Raw genomic sequence first — 20,024 nt, 5'->3', positions numbered from 1 at the left:
AATAATATATATATATATATATATATATATATATATATAATCACAGTAATCTGTTAACACCTCCTAGTTTCTGTTTATAAAAGCTTGAAAACAAACAGCGTTAACATTACTGCAGCAGACTTAGAGGAAATATCTAGCAATAATTACGAAATAAGTATCTCTAGATATAACCCACTGTTTAAATATTAACTGATGATTGATGACCTGGAGATGTTTTGAATTCATACTGATTTTTTTAGACATCTATATCAAGATTGAAAGTAAAATAGCCTAAATAAACAAATACAAACACGGTGTCCGATTCTTTAATTCAATTTAATACTTTAGCATAAAATACAGGATGTTTAATTGCACATTCAGACACATTACATACAAGAAGACTTTTGGGACGTTTGGTTTAGTATTTTGAGTGACATATGGGTCTACTGTTACGTCAACGTAACGAGCAGGGATTCAGTTTGAGTGACACCTCTTTCGACCAATAGCGATCAGACTTAGAATAGCATCGGTCCAATCAGGAGCAGGTGGGCGTGAGCGAAGGATTAGCGAGAGATCGGGCTCTATTGAATCGGACGCTGATATCTTTATATTATAATTGCAGAATAACGCACAAGTGTCGCAATGGTGTCGCACTCGCTGGCTTTACCGATGATCTGTTTCACCACGCTGTGGGGTCTGGTCGGGGTTGTCGCCCCGTTTTTTGTACCGAAAGGACCAAACAGAGGGTGAGGACGGATGCTGGAATAAAGGCCGAGCGATCATCCATCCATCCATCTTTAAACGCATTCCTTGTACACTATAGCCTGTGTCATTCAAATGTTATTGCAATGTTATTCTGTGTTGCATCAGCGTTGATTTTTGATTTAACTGTTTAATTACAGTGTCATCATAACCAGTTTGGTGCTGACCGCAGTTTGCTGCTATTTATTGTGAGTATAATTACATATTTTGGGAAGATACTGTCCTACGTCGTAAAATACTCAATTTAGTTATTAATATTTTGAGTAACTGGAATAAAAAAAAGAAACCTCCATGCATGATAATGTAGGATATCTCCTTAACAAATTCGCTGTAACAGTGCATTTTGCTGTGATTTGTCTGTTGATGCTATTGTAACTTAAATGTATGAAATAGCAAAGTTAATTTTGTTATTTTGAATATTCACTACTCTATTCATATCCACTGCAGCTGGTTAGTAGCAATACTGGCCCAAACAAACCCTCTATTTGGACCTCAGCTTAAAAATGAGACCATATGGTATCTGCGGTACTTCTGGGAGTAGATGGAGGTAAACTTGTGTTCATATCAGCGTATTAGTTGATAACTGGATTTATGAGCATACAATAATCATTGAGATGTTTCTGATGCATTCTCGTGTCTTGCAGGTGTCATCTGGAAGATTCTGAATCCCGTTTCTTAAGGTCACTATTATAATCAATAAACCCCACAAAATAGTTAAGGATCGACTCCAAGGGAACACTATTCGTAGTTTAACGACTTCTTCAATTACAAAAAGAACAATTTAACTTTTGTTTAAACCTGAACATGTTACTTTATGTAACAGAATGAATAGAACATTTGGAAATGATATACATGTACTATACATGTACAAAGAAATGTAATAGTGATATTCTTGTGATGTTTAAAGAATTATAAGGAAATCAGTTTGTGTGCTTTGGATGTCTGAGAGTTGAGTATACGAGTAAATGCTTTTGTTATGTTTTGTTTTGCATTAAGGCACATGTTAGTCTATTTTTATTATGTTGTCCTCACTTGCATGCGACACTGTATCCATGTTTACTTGATAAAATTATTATTTTTATTTATAAATGTGATAGACGTTCTGTTGGTGTTTTATGTCATCAGATTTGTGAATTTTTGAAGCTGTTCTACATGAAAAACTAAGGAAATAAAGAGAGTATTGATGTGAATCTACTGCATTTCCGTGACAGCTATGATGGTCTGGCCTTCAGACCTGCTGTATATAAAGCAATCTCATAGACACAACATAGGAGTTAGCTTGCAAAATTGGTGAATGTTTGATTTATGAATACGTGTCAGGCCACAGTTTATATACAGTAAGTGAGTAATCATACAATCAGAAGCAAAAGTGCATGTCTAATGTCAGAAAGGTGAAAAGGTTTGCATGAGTCAAAAAGAAGAAATGTACAGATTTATAATTGAAGCACACTGTACAAAAACACAAATTGACTTAAAACTTTTATCTTGACTACAAAATGATCAGTTAGTAATATTTTGTAAAAGAAAACAAGCAAAAAGACCTTGACAGCGGCTGCTTCATCTGTATTTTGTGAGGCTGATTAATTGTGACCTGTTTGGAACTGAAACACCTGCAGTTGATATACAACCACTATGGATCATCTTAATTCATGAATACTAATGCTTATGAATTAATGAAACGTTTAGCCTAGAGTACAACAGTGCTGGCTCACTTTTTCAGCCTTGGTTTGAGAAGTATTTTTCCTATAAATATTTATAGATATTTTAATATGAATATGAAAGATATTTCTCTGTAGGATTATGGGTAATGTAGTTCTTCACCAGTAATCGCGCTGTTAAACATTGTTTAAAAATCAAAGAAAGTGGACTGACCGCTTCAACTTAAGTGTATATCATTCATAAACAACCTCGAAGCTCATGGTACATCTGTCTTTACAAGCTTATAAGTAGTCGTTCAAAGTTTCCCTTATGGAGAACGTTTCAAGGTTTCCAAGAAACGTCAGGAGGACCATATAGCTAATTAATATAAAAAAGCTAAACTTGGGATTCGTGTATGGAGCCAGAATTATCTCAATAATAATTCACGCAAAAGACGCCATGCACACATGCGTAACCCAATTCACATGCATGAGAAATATTTCACGTACACAAAAAATATATATATATTCACAAAAACCAATTCACATGCACAAAATAAGAATATATATTCATAAAATACGTTTCACAAATGCAAAACACAATTCACAGATGTACAAATGTGTACAAAATTTTTTAATGTAAAAAATTCACGAGTCTATCATGGGCTGTGAATGTGAATCGCCTTGGATTTGTGTGTGAATTTTGAGACCTTCCTGGCAGCGAACTCCTCCCACGCGGGACACTCGTACTCTTTAGCCAATCAGATTTGACCCTGTCTGTCGACCAATCATAACCCACTGTGGGCGTATTAATCGCGTGCATACCTGGATGCTGATCGTTTTATTTCAGTTAAAGGGGTCATATGATGCTGCTAAAAAGAACATTATTTTGTGTATTTGGTTTGGTGAACTGGTTCAACCGGTTCACTAAGAAGAACCGGTTAAATCGAACGATTCGTTCACGAACCGGACATCACTACAACAGTGGTCCCGCTGGCAGTAGTTCGCTGCCAGGAAGGTCTCAAAATTCACACACAAATCCAAGGCGATTCACATTCACAGCCCATGATAAACTCGTGAATTTTTAACATTCAAAAATTTTGTACACATTTGTACATCTGTGAATTGTGTTTTGCATTTGTGAAACGTATTTTATGAATATATATTCTTATTTTGTGAATGTGAATTGGTTTTTGTGAATATATATGTTTTTTTTTTGTGCACGTGAATTATTTCTCATGCATGTGAATTGGGTTACGCATGTGTGCATGGCGTCTTTTGCGTGAATTATTATTGAGATCATTCTGGCTCCATATTCGTGGTGTTGCACGCGGACTTTAGTCAGGCTGCTAATGCACGAGAAAGTGAGCCCGCTCCTGCAGCTGATCATAACTCAAGCAGGACTGTTTCACTTCTTCAGATACAATTATATAACAATAATAACGACGAGATACTTATAAACAAGCTGACTTGTGACACTGCTTGTCAAGTTTTTTTTTTTTGACAGTAAATAAGGACTGTTTGAGCATCTGCAGCAACCAGGTATGCAAAACAAAGTCGTCTCAGCTACATTTGATATGCATTATAGCAGTGTATTTATTTTGAGATTTAGCCTAAATGCAATGTGAACACACATACTTATGAGGTTCAGAAATGCCTGTTTATCATGACAAGTTTTCCCCAAACGTTGTCGGTCTTTAGAGTTGATACGTGTGTTGATTATTAACTGCATGGTAGCTATAGAGTATACCAGAGTTTTCCTTTAACCACGTCTGTTTTCTTTTCTACAGACGGATCACAACCAGTGGCATGTTTGCAACACGAAGTTTCACTCTTCTGTGCAGAAGATCAGCTGCTTCAACATGGAGAAATAAAAGTCAAAGTGCTGGGAAGAGGCTGGATATAAGTGGGATTTATCCTCCCATTGCCACTCCATTCACTCAGAGTGAAGATGTGGACTATCAAAGACTTGATGACAATCTTAAGAAGTACTGCGACTTACCTTTCAGAGGTGGGTTTGCAATTACTGTTTGGCAATCGAATCAAACGCACAATATTCCTGCATATAAAGCAGCAATTGCAAAGAAATCTTATGAATATAAAACCTACATCATTTAATATGTGCTATATATATTGTAATATCGATTTTGTGTGACCCAGCTTTAGTTAACAGATGTTAGTGAGACGATAAACCTCGTGCAGTAACGGTTAAAGTCCGCTTTTGCAGTGCGCCACCTACTGGACATTTTGAAAACGCCATCTCAATATTTTTCCTCATCCTAAAGTCTAGTTGTTATGGAAGCCCGTTTCCGCCACTGAATAAAAAATATATATATATATTATTGCGACTTTTTATCTCACAATACTGACTTTTTTTCTCACAATTGCGTGATACAAACTCGAAATTGCGAGTTATAAAGTCAGAATTGCGAGATATAAAGTCGCAATTGCGAGTTATAATGTCAGAATTTCGACTTTTTATCTCGCAATTCTGAGAAATAAAGTCGCAATTCTGAGAAAAAAAGTCAGAATTGCGAGATATAAACTAGTTTCCTGTTACTGAGATTGACCTTCACCGAAGTGTCAAAGACGGTAGGATTGCATATTCTATAGCCTAAAAATGTAAAATATTATAGAGGATTATTTTCGGCGCGGTTTCACTATTTCTCGCAATTGCGAGTTTATATCTCACAATTCTGACTTTATAACTCGCAATTTCGAGTTTGTATCATGCAATTCTAACTTTTTTTCTCGCAATTGCGAGTTTATATCTCGCAATTCTGACTTTTTTTCTCGCAATTTCGAGTTTGTATCACGCAATTCTGAGAAAAGTCAGAATTGTGAGATAAAAAGTCGCAATAACATTTTTTATTTTTTATTCAGTGGCGGAAACGGGCTTCCATAAGTTGTACAACTCCATGTTTATTGCACTGGCAGGTCTTGTAGTGCAGGGCTCTAATGGGGAATACCCATCCATACCTGACACCGGAGGAGAGGGTTGAGGTGGTGAAGAGAGTGCTTTATTTCTCAGAATTGCGAGTTTATATCTCACAATTCTGACTTTATAACTCGCCATTTCGAGTTTGTATCATGCAATTCTAACTTTTTTTCTAAGTTGTACAACTCCATGTTTATTGCACTGGCAGGTCTTGTAGTGCAGGGCTCTAATGGGGAATACCCATCCATACCTGACACCGGAGGAGAGGGTTGAGGTGGTGAAGAGAGTGAAGCAGGCCCTGCCAAAAGACAAGTTACTCCTGGCTGGATCTGGCTGTGAATGTAAGTCTCTTGTGTATTTATTTATATACCAGATGACATTTTACACACTAGATAACATTTGTTTTGTTTTCCTTGTCTGTTCTTGTAGCCACCAGAGCCACGATCCAAATGAGCCAGCGAATGGCAGACGCATGTGCTGATTGTTTGTTAGTGGCAACACCTTGTTTTTACCGTGGTCGAATGGATAGCCGAGCTCTTATAAACCACTACACAAAGGTAGTCTTGAGTAATTATTTTTTTGTATTTAATCATAGACTGTTCTTTCCATCTGCAATGGAACTGTGGCCATTATGCATCTCATTCTGCACTCATTTGCATTTTACTTAGTTAAATAGTGGTTGAGCTTCACACTTTGTCTGATTAAAATGCACTGTTGCTTTCCTCAATTCCAAGGTGGCAGATTCCAGTTCAGTGCCAGTTGTGTTGTACAGTGTGCCAGCAAACACGGGTCTTGAACTGCCTGTGGATGCAATAATCCAACTTTCCCAGCATCCAAATATTGTTGGCCTCAAAGACAGTGGTGGAGATGTAAGAACTACCATACTAAATATTAAATATAATGATATATATTGTATATATAAGAATAATGAATAAGTGATATATACAAATGTTGTAATAATTACAATGGGTATTGAAAAGAATCACCCCCTTTAAAATAATAGGTGAATGTCCTTGCATGGTCTAGTCAGAGCCCAGACTTAAACCGCACTGAAAATCTGTGGAATGACTTGACGACTGCAGTCCACAAACACTCACCATCAAATTGAACTGAACTTGAGCAGTTCTGCAAAGAAGAGTGGGCAAATATTGCAAAGTCTAGATGTGCAGAGTTAGTAGAGACAAATCCCACCTTGAAAAGTTGGTTCAACAAAATACTGACGGTTTTTTTCTGACATGTTGGGGTTATATCCTTCACTTGGATGTTATAAGCTGCACTGAGTAAATACAGCTGTATAAAACAAAAACTGTCTGTCTTCACTTCAGGCTGCAAAGCAACAAAATGTGATTATTTTAAAGGGGGGTGATTCTTTTCTATACCCATGGTATATTAGTTATACAATTAATTATACAAGATTAGTTGAAAACATTTTTTTGTATCATTCATTGTTTCATGAATGTATTAAGTCGTTCTGCCATTTTTTATTTCTTTTATTCTGCTATATTGACATTTGACAGTTTGAATTCTGCTGATCTCCTTTGAAAGTAATTCATTATTTTTTAAAGGTGACATATCATGAAAATAAGACTTTTCCAGGTTTTAAGTGCTATAATCAGGTCCCCGGTGCATCTACCAACCAAGGAAACGTGAAAAAGATTAACCCAGTAACTTTGTTTTGGGAAGCCTTTCTCTGCAAGCGTCTGAGAAAACGAGCGCTTCTGATTTCGCTCCCTTGGTGACGTGGCAAAGGGATCTCATTATAATATTACCGCCCCTTAATCTGTAAGTTTACACCCACGGTGCTGTTATTTAGATTTCGCAAGTGACAACGTATTCTGGGGACACCAGAGACTTATATTACATATTGTAAAAAGGGGCATAATATGTCTCCTTTAAAGTACTCAGTTTTTCTCCATGAGGTGCTTTTCATTTGAAATACTCTCAGACATACAAGTGAGCTGAAATAAAATTGAAGGGAAAATTGTACTCTCTCTTTCTCTCTCTGTCACGTGTTTATTTTCCATGGAAAAGTTCAAAAGTAATCTCTGGATTCGAAGTTAAAGGTTTTGTGCCATTCTGAATTGCCTTCTCCTGTAACCACACCAAAATTAGGTGTAAAAAATGCATAATAATTGTATTTTTTTTCACAATCTCATATTTCTGTCTCTTTTTTCACTCTCTTCTATCACCTTAAACCACTTTAATATTTGATAACTGACAGATCACCAGAATAGCTCTGCTTGTGCAGAAAACCAGATCGCAGGATTTCCAGGTTCTTGCAGGATCTGCTGGGTTCCTCGTGGCTGCATATGCTGTCGGTGAGAATGAGTTCCTAATAATCCTTACACCGTCAAATATTTTTCAAATTATTAATATGATTGATTAATATACTTGGTGCACCCTGTCATACAATATTTACTTATATTTTATTTATTTATTATTGAGTTACAACACATAATACCACAATATATACCTACAGTTGTACGTAAAAAAATGTACTTCACAATATTTTTTTTTTGTTTGTTTTTTGCTTTATAGAAGGCAACAGTTGTGGGAGTTTTGATGTACAACTACTTAATGTCACAATGCAAAAATATTGAATTGGACCTAAAAATAAGCTTTAATTCTTCTTTATTTTGACTTTAGGTTAATTATGACCTACGTTGGAGACATTGCAGTTGATTTATTCTGTTTGTCTGTACAAACCGTTTCAAATTCCTCATACAGAAAGTATATTAATAGCAATCATTTGAACATGACAAGGTGAACGTGTCAAATCATGCAAATTGTCGCCGTTCACCTTAAAGGGCAACTGATTAATGTACATTCACAGAAATAGCAGTACAAAGACAGTCCCTAATAGAAACATGTCAGTCCTAATACAATATCCACTGCATTTTTCTCAAAACAACCAGTTTTGATAACTTACTGGGAGACAAAACTGCCGTTAATTAAATGTCAGCTTGTGGGAGAGAGACTAGGAAGCCTGTCAATTAATCAACACAATCAAAGTCACCTTAATATCTGCCAGAAAGACTGGGGGTGGCGAGGTACAAGGCCATTATCATGTGCAAGGGTGGTGTCAGTCTGTCAGTCAAACTGTTGTTTATGTGGGAGGGGTCTATAGTTTGTCAGTCAGATAGTAGAGAAAAATTAGCGAATTTCTAAATGTTTTTCACACGGTTAATTTGGACCATTGGTTGCATACGTATCTTACCAATGTGACGTTAAAGGACTAGGTCACCCATAAATGAACATTTGCAGAAAATGTCTTCGCCCTCAGACCATCCAAGATGTAGATGAGTTTGTTTCTTTATCAGAACAGATTTGGAGAAATGGATGCTCTGCAGTGAATGGGTGCCGTCAGAATGAGAGTCCAAACAGCTGATAAAAACATCACAATAATCCACAAGTAATCCACACCACTCCAGTCCATCAGTTAACGCCGTGTGAAGCCAAAAGCTGCATGTTTGTGAGAAAGAAATCCATCATTAAGATGTTTTTAACTTTAAACCGTTGCTTTCAGCTAAATACGAGTCTATAATCCATAGAGAAATGTGCACAGATCAAGCACCATTTACAAGCAAAACCACTTTTTCACTGGAGGAAGCGTTATTATGGATTATGGATTTTAATTTTGGCAAAAAATGCATGATTTTAAAGTTATGTCTTAATGGTGGGTTAGTTTCTTACAAACAGGCAGCTTTTTGCTTCACAAGACATTAACTGGTGGACTGGAGTGGTGTGGATTACTTGTGGATTATTGTGATGTTTTTATCAGCTGTTTGGACTCTCATTCTGACGGCACCCATTCACTGCAAAGCAAGTGATGTAATGCTACATTTCTACAAATCTGATGAAGAAACAAACTCACCTACATCTTGGATGGCCTGAAGTTGAGTACATCTTTAGCAAATTGTCATTTTTGGGTGAACTCTTCCTTTAAGAGACGATTTCGCTGTTTATTGTAGGGGCCGTGGGAGGTGTGTGTGCCCTCGCAAATGTCCTGGGTCAGCAAGTGTGTGATCTAGCACAGCTGTGTGTTTCAGGACGCTGGGACGAGGCCAGAGAGCTCCAATATCGCCTCATCGAACCCAACACAGCAGTGAGCATCACATCACCATGGCAACGCTGCACATTTATACCACTGATACATTTACTGTTATATAGGCACGATAAACATTGGAAGCAACCCTTCCCCCAAGAGCTGCTGAACATGAGCTTTGCTTCAAAGGCTATGAGAATGATTCACACTATGGTGTAAATGCACTTTTGAAAAAATAAAAAAAATAATTGGCTCATCCTAAAAGGTTTTATCAGAATGAACAGACTCTGAACTATGCCTTTGACCTTGTGTAAAAGAGATTCTGTGATTGATTTTGACTCTGTTCATTAAATTGCATTGTCCCTCCCCCCCTTTTTTTATAGGTAACTCGGCAGTATGGCGTTCCCGCTTTGAAACAATCAATGGAGTGGTTTGGATATCATGGTGGTGTGTGCCGGTCCCCGCTGCAGCCTTTATCAAAGGCAGATTTAGAGCAGCTTCAAGTCAAATTCTCCTCCAATGGCTGGCTCTAGAAGCAGAATCAAAGTGTTACAGTACCAAGGCATTCTAAACGGAACGTTTGATTATTCTTTTTGTGTTATTAATTCAGAAAGATTTTATTAAGAGATGTTAAAATATGATTTGCAAGCTATAGCAGTGTGTGGGATTAATCTGTTTTTGTAAAAACAATTATTGAAAACTATTTCAGTATAACTGGTTTGATAATTTTTTCTTCCATACTCTGTTTTATGGTGTTTGATAAGGATTTTTGTATAATTTTAGTGTCTTAATGTTTATTTTTCTGCATCACAATGCTGTTTCTCCTTTTCTCCAAGCATTATTCCCTGATGCTTGGTGATGTGATTTGACACTTATTCTTATTCATTACATCTTATTCTTGTTTCAAAGTAAACCAAAACAATACTTTGTATATTTTAGTACAGTATGTATTATATACACATTTAAGTAAAAGGAAACAATACTTCCAAATATTTTAAAGTACAATATTCTTTATATTCTTGTTTTGAAAACAAATCAATATTAATATATAATGTCAAAAGATTTTGACAGTGCAATATTACATTCTTAAAAGCTTTCAGAATGCTTTTAGTATTTTGAAGATACAATATTATTATTCATCCAAACCATGTATCTTCTGTAGGGTCACAAGACAATGTTATTATATTCTCTTTTTTTTCTTTTCTTTTTTTAAGTAAAGCAATGCTTTCAATATTTTGAAAGAACAATATTACCCATCCATTCTCCAAACTGCTTATCCTCTGTATGGTCACTGGACAATATTATTATATTCTTAGTAAAACAATGTGCAATTTTTTCAAATTTCAATACTTGTTACATTCTTTGTTTAGGAGTTGCATGTTTTTTTGTTTATTTTAATAAACATTGTAAGAGAACTATTAGGTTTTCATTTGTGATTTAATAATGCATGAGGTTTTTAGTTTAATGTGTGACCACGAGTGGGTGCTCTGCACCACCAAGAAGTGTTTAAATTGTCTGATGAGGTGCAAACCTGTGATCTCTTTTAAAACGGATAAAAAGCATTGGTATATGAGTCATGCATCTCCAAAGAGTAGATTGTTGCAGAATGAGAAAATGAGAGAAACAACAACAACAAAAAACCTTGCTACATTTTCTAACTCTTGCTGAGAGCAAAATGACAAGAAACTCTAGATGGAGAGCAGTCATTATCTTCTCTCTTTACCTCATTCTCAGTCTATTTGGAGTGCTGTCGCTCTGACATTTCAGCTTTTTCTCTCTAAAGTTCTCGTCTGACTGTCCTTGTTGTCAAACCTTAGATGAACTATTTTTTCTCCTCACATCTCCACAACCACTTCTACAGCACGGGTGCTCACCCAAGGCAATGTGCTGACCTCAGCTGGTAGTTACTGCGTGAGACAACCCATTACCCTCTCAGTCATTAATGCAGTGGTTATGAAGAGAGATGTTTTAAAGGTATTCATATCATTTTTCCATACTCTTGAACCTTGTTTGTCTCCTGTGCTTTCAGCGCCAACCTTTCGCGCTCCACTACTGCGCAGAGTTGCTCCATGCCCACATGATGAGCTAGTGGCCCTAGGCAAACTCTCTTTTCTTCTGACATCCACTAACATTTACACATCAATTAAACTCGAAAACGAGTTTGCTAATATGCTCGATGTGTCCATTCTTTGTTGCAAACCTCTTACTGGCCATGTACACACACTTTCAGAAAAAAAATACATAAGCTGTCACTGGGACAGCACCCTTTTAAAAGGTACACAATTGTACCTTATTTACCCCTAAATTATGCATATAAGCACCTTATAGATGCTCATTAATACCTAAATGATACATATTTATACCTTTTGAAAAGGTACCACCCCCCAGTGACAGCTTTATACCCTTTTTTTCTGAGAGTGCACTGCAAAGTTTTGGGAGTGAAAACCTCAAACAGGTACACGACCAAAAGTGTGACTCTAATTGGTCAGTTTATTTGCAGTGCGATGGAAAAGAGAATATAACAGTTCTAGTACTGACAGCATATGATGGTCTAAATCGACATATTAAAGGGTTTAGTTCACCCAAAAATGAAAAATGCACGATCAGAAAGCTCTCGGATTTCATCAAAGATATCTTAATTTGTGTTCTGAAGATGAACGAAGTCTTACGGGTTTGGAACGACATGAGGGTGAGTAATTAATGACAACATATTAATTTTTTCGTGAACTGTCCCTTTAAATCTTTCCCTGCCAATGACGACATTTTTTTTTTTGTAATTTACCAGACAATGCTTCCTGCCATTTATGGGAGTTTTCTGGCTTTCTGTGTTTCCCTGTTATGCAGTAGGAGATGCTATAACACATCTTCTGAAAGAGTACTGAATCTCTGGATTAAAACACGGCGATGAAGCAGAAACAAGCGATGCCACATGTAAGCAGATACAAAATAATGCGATCATCATGCATTAAACAACATTTATAAAACGGAGAGTTCCGGTCCTTGATTCTGATTGGCTGAGCCGTGTTCGAAGCTGTTGTAAATGACTCTACAAACATACACCTTTGTTTACTTCTGTGTGTTGCAACCACTTTGTTGGAACCACAACCATTTCTGAGGAACTACATTGTTTGGTGGAAGAATAATGTTTTTATTAATATCATTACACTTTATTTGCTTTTTTATTTTGTGAAACCTTACTACGTATATGAAATAATCGTTTTATAAAAGCAATAAGCCCCGTGAAGCCGTGGTTTGCAGTGAATTTATAACAGCTAAGGGGGCTTCGCGTCACGTCGTGCCTAACAACGCCCCTTAGCTGTTATAAATTCACTGTAAACCACGGCTTCTTGGGGCTTATTGCTTTAATAAATCAAAACTGCCTAACATTACCAAATGAAATGTCAACCCTGGAAATGGTTTACCCAGCGAACACAGAACGATCCCCTAACGTTAGTTTTTGGTTCCCATTTGGTTATTTTTTTGAGAACCAAGAAATAACGTTCTACGTTCGTCTTGGTGTAAACAGGTCTAAACTCTCAGACTCGAACCTGGGTGTCAACGAGCACAACAGCTATATTTGGAGCAACGTACTGTTACAATAGTGAGGTATTATGATGGTATAATTTTCTGAAATACTGAATAGACTACACATCTAAACCAATGTAGTGAAGTATAGTGCTTCTTTAGATATTATAGGGGTTTCGCATGTGGTAGTTATAGGAAATCAGTTATAGGACGTGGCCACCAGGGCCCTCGAAAACAACATTTTAAGTCAGCAGACAGCGACATCACGTAAGCACAGCATTCAACAATGTCAACAACTGGAGGATGGAGAAGTGCCTGAACTTCACCATCGGCCCATCTATCGCTGTTCTGCATGTTTGTAGAGTTAGTTCATGGAGTAAGTAAATGTAAACTGTGCATTTACACAGCTTTTTAAAAATGGTGGGTGATGATGTTTTTCATATAGCATGTATTCAGCCAATCAACGTACACTTGTGTCACTGGTAGTTCATATGTAATGTTTGACCAGCAGTATCTGTACTTTCACTCAAGTAATGGAGTTGAGTACTTTGTCCGCCTCTGGTTAGACCCTACTCTGAAGTAGGAGCTAATTTAGTCCCACCAAAAGGCGTTCCTATAACTAAAACCTTTCCCAATTCCTGCGGTGCGAATACACCAAAAAGACAGTTCCACCAATAGATATAGGAACTGTGAAAAGTTCCTCCGGTGTGAAAGCCCCTTATTGCAACATGTGAAAGGAATTTCTTTTCATCTTTCATCTTTTTAAATTAGCGAATCCTTAGCTGTTCCTACACTTGCATTCACACATCATTAATTTCAGTACACATTTGGTATTTCTGTTCAATGTCTTTCCTGCAATATTTCACAAAATTCCACCTTTCTTTCAGGCTACTAATAGTGCATTTACATGTTTACATGTACAACAAATGGTGAATTCATGCAGACACTTGGGGGTATTTGAATGTTATTGTGATGGAGTGGTTTTGAAGTGAGTTTGGAGCGAGAGTCTTAAAAAAAAAAAAAGAAGATAAAAACACTCCTGCTCAAGGCAAAATCATGCAACTCTGCTCTCCACTCATACTCTGATCAGAAATATAGAGCTACCAAAGATTTTGTAAGCTGAACACAAAGGGGAAAAATAGTATGCAAAATGTATCAAACAAAACACATCCTGGTCTTGGTTTATCAAAATAATATCAATAAATAACACAGGCAATATATATATATACAGTGGGTACGGAAAGTATTCAGACCCCCTTAAATTTTTCACTCTTTGTTATATTGCAGCCATTTAACGAAGGAGTGGCTTCACAACAACTCTGTGACTGTTCTTGAATGGCCCAGCCAGAGCCCTGACTTAAACTCAATTGAGCATCTCTGGAGAGACCTAAAAATGGCTGTCCACCAACGTTTACCATCCAACCTGACAGAACTGGAGTGGATCTGCAAGAGGGAATGGCAGAGGATCCCCAAATCCATGTGTGAAAAACTTGTTGCATCTTTCCTAAAAAGACTCATGGCTGTATTAGATCAAAAGGGTGCTTCTACTAAATACTGAGCATTTTTCAGTTTTTCTTTTTTAATAAATTTGCAAAAATGTCAACAATTCTGTGTTTTTCTGTCAATATGGGGTGCTGTGTGTACATTAATGAGGAAAAAAAATTAACTTAAATGATTTTAGCAAATGGCTGCAATATAACAAAGAGTGAAAAATTTAAGGGGGTCTGAATACTTTCCGTACCCACTGTAAGTTCAGTCCCTGAACAAAGAATATATTTTAGAACACTTTGAATGTCAGGTAAAGGCTGAATAGTTCTGAATATTTCAATATTTTGCCATGACAACAGACCCTATGCTTGGGAAACAGGCTAAACTGCTGAAGCACTTCGCATGCTGCAGCATCGTAAGGTGATGCAAATTATGGTGACTACAATGTTCCTATGTCAACAGAGCAAGCGAATGGGTTAAAATGGGTTAAAGTCCATTTTAAACACAACCTGAAGCAAGTTTTGTGATGACAGGGAGATGTAAAAAGAGCACCAGCCTCAGAAAAACATATGAACATCAAGCGGCTTCTTAAATTAGCTACTGTAAGTGATTCACTCCCATTATGTGCTCACTTGCAGTAGTATAATTATCCATACCATTAAGAAACAAAGCTTACACTTTCAATATTATTATCTGACATGACTTTCTATTGTATTTGCTTTTGTCTTAATCTATTATTCTATTTTACAAATGTCTTAAAGGGTTAAAATCAGTCATCCTTCATCTTCAAAGTAAAAGATATATTTAATTAAAGAAAATGAGTTCTGATTTTCAAATTACAACAGCCGCAGCCCCTTAAATAAAAATAACATGTCTTTAAGTTGTCTAATTCAAAGGTTGTTGGTGTTTAATTGTTAATTGTTTTCAAGTTCCACAAATGTATAGATTTTTTTTTTTTCCAGTATTATAAAACTCTTTTATTTTTTTGTCTGTTTTTGTCTTGTCTTGAAAATGTTAGCCTGTTTAGTTTTCTTAAATACTGTTCAACAGTAGCCTAATATCTATCTTTATATATTAGACACCTGTTTAAAATAATACAGTCTAATATATTAAGCTGATCCATATCAGGTTTAGTTACCAGCCCTGTTCTGCTTGCTATAACTGAAGTACTTACGTCAGCCAAAGTGTCTTGCACTGGACACTAATTAATTAACAAATGATTTAGCTAATTAGTCATTTAGCGGATGCTTTTATCTATAGTGACACTGAATATAACAGTTAATACAGGAGCTGTCCCCCTGGAGCAACCTGGGGTTAAGTGCCTTGCTCAATCATGCAATGCTTACTGGATCATCCTAAAGGAGTTTGAACCTGCAAACCTTTCATTTACCAGCTCAGAGATTTAACTACTACTAGACCACCACACCACAGACATTGATCAAACTCAATGGCCCGTGAACACACTGGGTCTCTCTGCTGCAGTAAAAAACTATTAAGCGCCAGCTTTCAATTTCTTCACTCTTATGGCTTATTTTTTACTTTGATAAAATATCAAAGGCTAACACACACACACACACACACACACACTTTCAATTTGGGCTGCCAATATGGCCAAAAATATTATCACAATATTCAATTTCTTCACTCTTATGGCTTATTTTTTACTTTGATAAAATATCAAAGGCTAACACACACACACACACACACTTTCAATTTGGGCTGCCAATATGGCCAAAAATATTATCACAATATTTTTTTTTCCATATCATAAAATACCAATATTTATCACAATATTCATTAACTGTTCATGTACAAGTAAATGTTTTCCACATGTTTGTTTGATCTTGAAAATAAATATAAACATTAATTTGTTCACAGTTAAACTCCAGTGAGTAAGCTACCTTTTAATTTAGGGCCCAATGAAATATAATTTACATTTTCTCCTAAATGTTGTGTTTTCCAATTAAATTTTTTTCTGAATTCAGGGTTTTATGATTCTATACAAATTTATCGTAAAAATCATAATCGCATCAATCTTTTAAAATGCAATCAAATAAAAATATAACAATTAGTTTACAACAAATTATTGTTATTAACATATACTATTTTTTGTCAAGATGCTGCAAAACAGAACTGTATAAATTAATGAAAAATATCTTGGTTGTGTGATATTCCTTACAAAATATATAATAATAATAATAATAATAATAATACTTTGAGAATTACATTTTAGTATACAACTGTAATATAACTGTCATTATTTCTTCAAGTTAAACCAGACTTTTATTTTGACGGGTTTGTTGTGAAGGTCTTTCAGTTTTACTTTCAGTTTCAGTGTGTATTTGATGGTAGTTTTTCTCAAATGAAAAGCTGGTGAAGTGACTCTCGGGGCAGCTCTGGAGATTAAATTCATGTGTTGATGTACTACATTGACAAATCTAAAGAACTGATAAAAAAATAAAGTAATAAAAATACAAAGATAAAAGGGAAATAATTACTAATTAATCAGCACAAATAACTTAAAAATATCAAACAAAAATGCAAACAAAAGATCAGGACTAGACAAGCTAGATGAATACTAAGATAAAAGCAAAAAAAAAAAAAAAAAATCCAAAAAACAGGGGGCAAGACTAAAACATAGAATTACAAGGGACTTAACAAGACTAGGGCATGACTAGGGCACAAGACAAATCAGGCAAGGGAAAAGAAACAAATACTCAGCCACATCCACAGACAGAGACAATGAGGGTGAGAATGACCATGAACTGGTAAAGACAAGAGGAACTATAAATAGGGAGAAAGGCACAGGTGAGCACAATTAGACCAACAAGGACTAGACAAGGGGCAACAAGAGGGTGTGGTAAAGGGGAAACAAGGAGGAGGGACAAAAACAGAGCCATGTGCTGAAACACAAGACATAGACACGAAAAACAAAAAAGACAAAGACAAACAGAGTGTCAGGGCAGAACCCTGACAATCATATACAGACTTATTAGTGATATGCACTGACCGGCTGCTGTATGATCAGATGTTAGATTAATTCATAATGACTAAAAATATCCAGAACTTATCATAGTTAGACATGAATTTTTATTGCATTCTCGATATGATATTGTTTACCGCCCAACCCAACTTTCAACACTGGAATACCACAGGGTTCAGTACTTGGTCCATCTCTATTCTCCAATTCCATTCACTATATTGCTCAGTACTTTCACCCAAATGTCTTCACCTTCTCAAAGAAGATCTCAGCATGCCTTATATATCATCCTGGTTGTCTACTATCACCAGACCCGCAGATCTCCATGGAAAGCTCAGCAGATCCCTCAAAATGTGGACACTATTCACAAAGTCCTACACATATTTGCTTGTGCGCTAGTTAAACATGAATTTTTATTGCATTCTCGATATGATATTGTTTACCGCCCAACCCAACTTTCAACACTGGAATACCACAGGGTTCAGTACTTGGTCCATCTCTATTCTCCAATTCCATTCACTATATTGCTCAGTACTTTCACCCAAATGTCTTCACCTTCTCAAAGAAGATCTCAGCATGCCTTATATATCATCCTGGTTGTCTACTATCACCAGACCCGCAGATCTCCATGGAAAGCTCAGCAGATCCCTCAAAATGTGGACACTATTCACAAAGTCCTACACATATTTGCTTGTGCGCTAGTTAAAAAAAATTATTTTAAGTTAAAAATGTTAAAATTTTTGAGGTAGCCCAGAAGCAGATTGTAAATTCTGAAACAGAAACGCTTATCTTTCACTCTACATGAGAATCGGGCTGTGAAATGGAACTAGTCCTGTAATATTCAACAGATCCAGAAATTAAGCTTTCCTGTGTCAAGGATACACACCACTAACTTTCAAAGAGAGTGAACTTATCTTTTATTGCTTCTGTAGATCAAAATTTACACTAAAAATAAAGCCAATAGCTACATCATGATGTACTTGGAATGCGCGACAGCGCATCCGCTACCACATTTTCCAATCCTCGAACGTGCCGAATATCCAATCAGAAAGACTGCAAAAACAGGGACCACCGGATCAACCTTTGATTCGGACACTGTAGAGAATTCAAAAAGGTCAGAGGATTATGATCTGTATATATCACAATTGGTGCACTGGAATTAAGATAAACAGCAAAGTGCTGCAATGCCCAAATAAGGGCTAATGCTTCTTTCTCAACTACGGAGTAGTGTCGCTGATAAGAATTAAACTTCCTCAAAAAGAAACTGACTGGATGATCTACTCCTTCCGCATCGGACTGCTGAAGAACAGCCCCAGCTCCCACGTTACTGGCATCAACATGCAACGTGAACGTTTTATCGAAACACGGTGCCAGAAGCACAGGTGCTGAACACAGCAAGGACTTAACATTTTCAAAAGCCAGTTGGCAACTAGAGGACCAGACAAACTTTGTCTTACTCTTTAATAAATCCGTAAGAGGTGCCACTACTGTGGAGAAATTACAACAAAAAGATCGGTAGTATCCTACCAATCCTAAAAACCGCATGAGCTCCTTTTATGTCGTCGGAGGGGGGAAGTCCTGGATAGCCTGTACCTTAGCCTGCACCGGACACACTTTACCATTCCCCACCACCTTACCGAGGTACGTCACGGTTGCTTTAGCGAACTCACATTTTGCTAAGTTCACTGTAAGCCAAGCATCAGATAGACATTGCAACACTGCACAAAGGCGCTTTAAATGAGATTCCCAACTGTCACTAAAAACAATCAAATCGTCCAAGTAGACAGCACAACCCTCAAGACCTGAAATTACTCGGTTCATGAGGCGTTGAAAAGTAGCCGGAGCGTTTCAAAGACCGAAACTTATAACCTGATAAGAGAATAGCCCGGACGGTGTGACAAAAGACGATATTTCTTGTGCTCTCTGTTAAAGGCACTTGCCAATAGCCCTTCAGCAAGTCAAACTTGTTGACGAACTTGGCTGACCCAACCTGATCAACGCAATCATCAATGCGGGGCAGAGGGAAACAGTCTGGATTAGTTAAGCTGTTGACTTTGCGAAAATCTGTACAGAATCTAACTGTACCATCTGACTTTCCCACTAATAAACACCGGGAAAATCAGAGGAAGGACGAAGGTACCGCAATATTGTGATCCTGCATATACTTGATTTCTTTCTCCATTAATTCCCTTTTCTCAGGTGCAACACGGTAAAAACGCTGTTTGATAGGCTTTGCGTCCCCCACATCAATATCATGCTGCACCCAGTCAATACGCGAAGGCGCATCTCCAAACAATTCAGGAAATCTACATAACAACTGACATCTTTCATGAGACAAATAACGGAAAATAAGTTCTAAGTTCTGCAAGGATTCAGAATTTAAGCGACCGCGGAACACACAATCATCAGGTGAAATGGTCTCCTCTTCCTCCCCCACTAAACTCACCTTACCCCCACCAACAGATACGTAAGAAAGTACTGAATGCACAGATGTCCGATTCGTTACAGATTTAGTCTAATTTTCATAGTATGGTTTTAATAAGTTTACATGGTACCGTTTAACTGACTTTTTCCGTGAAAACGGGCCATCAAATTTGGCTTTGAAAGGAGAAGATACTATTGGCCGGAGTACCAGAACTTGATCTCCTGGTTCAAACACTCGACATACAA

The 20,024-nt window shown here is 36.8% G+C and overlaps 1 protein-coding gene and 1 pseudogene across 1 annotated transcript; both read left to right on the top strand.

Annotated features, from left to right (window-relative positions):
* The first annotated feature begins 525 nt into the window (after positions 1-525).
* On the top strand, positions 526-1,931 carry LOC107748493 (V-type proton ATPase subunit e 2-like). The gene is made up of 4 exons (XM_016563286.1): positions 526-725; positions 882-929; positions 1,189-1,288; positions 1,386-1,931. The coding sequence occupies exons 1-3, from the start codon at positions 622-624 to the stop codon at positions 1,280-1,282; spliced, it is 246 nt and encodes an 81-aa protein (XP_016418772.1). The 5' UTR covers positions 526-621; the 3' UTR covers positions 1,283-1,288; positions 1,386-1,931.
* A 2,256-nt stretch (positions 1,932-4,187) lies between these two features.
* LOC107748492 (4-hydroxy-2-oxoglutarate aldolase, mitochondrial-like) lies at positions 4,188-9,894 on the top strand (annotated as a pseudogene).
* The last annotated feature ends 10,130 nt before the right edge of the window (positions 9,895-20,024 follow it).

This window comes from Sinocyclocheilus rhinocerous, unplaced genomic scaffold (genome assembly GCF_001515625.1).
Source record: "Sinocyclocheilus rhinocerous isolate Xijiao unplaced genomic scaffold, SAMN03320098_v1.1 scaffold560, whole genome shotgun sequence".
Classification (NCBI taxonomy): Eukaryota; Metazoa; Chordata; class Actinopteri; order Cypriniformes; family Cyprinidae; genus Sinocyclocheilus; species Sinocyclocheilus rhinocerous.
This window is presented reverse-complemented; position numbering and strand designations above follow the sequence as displayed.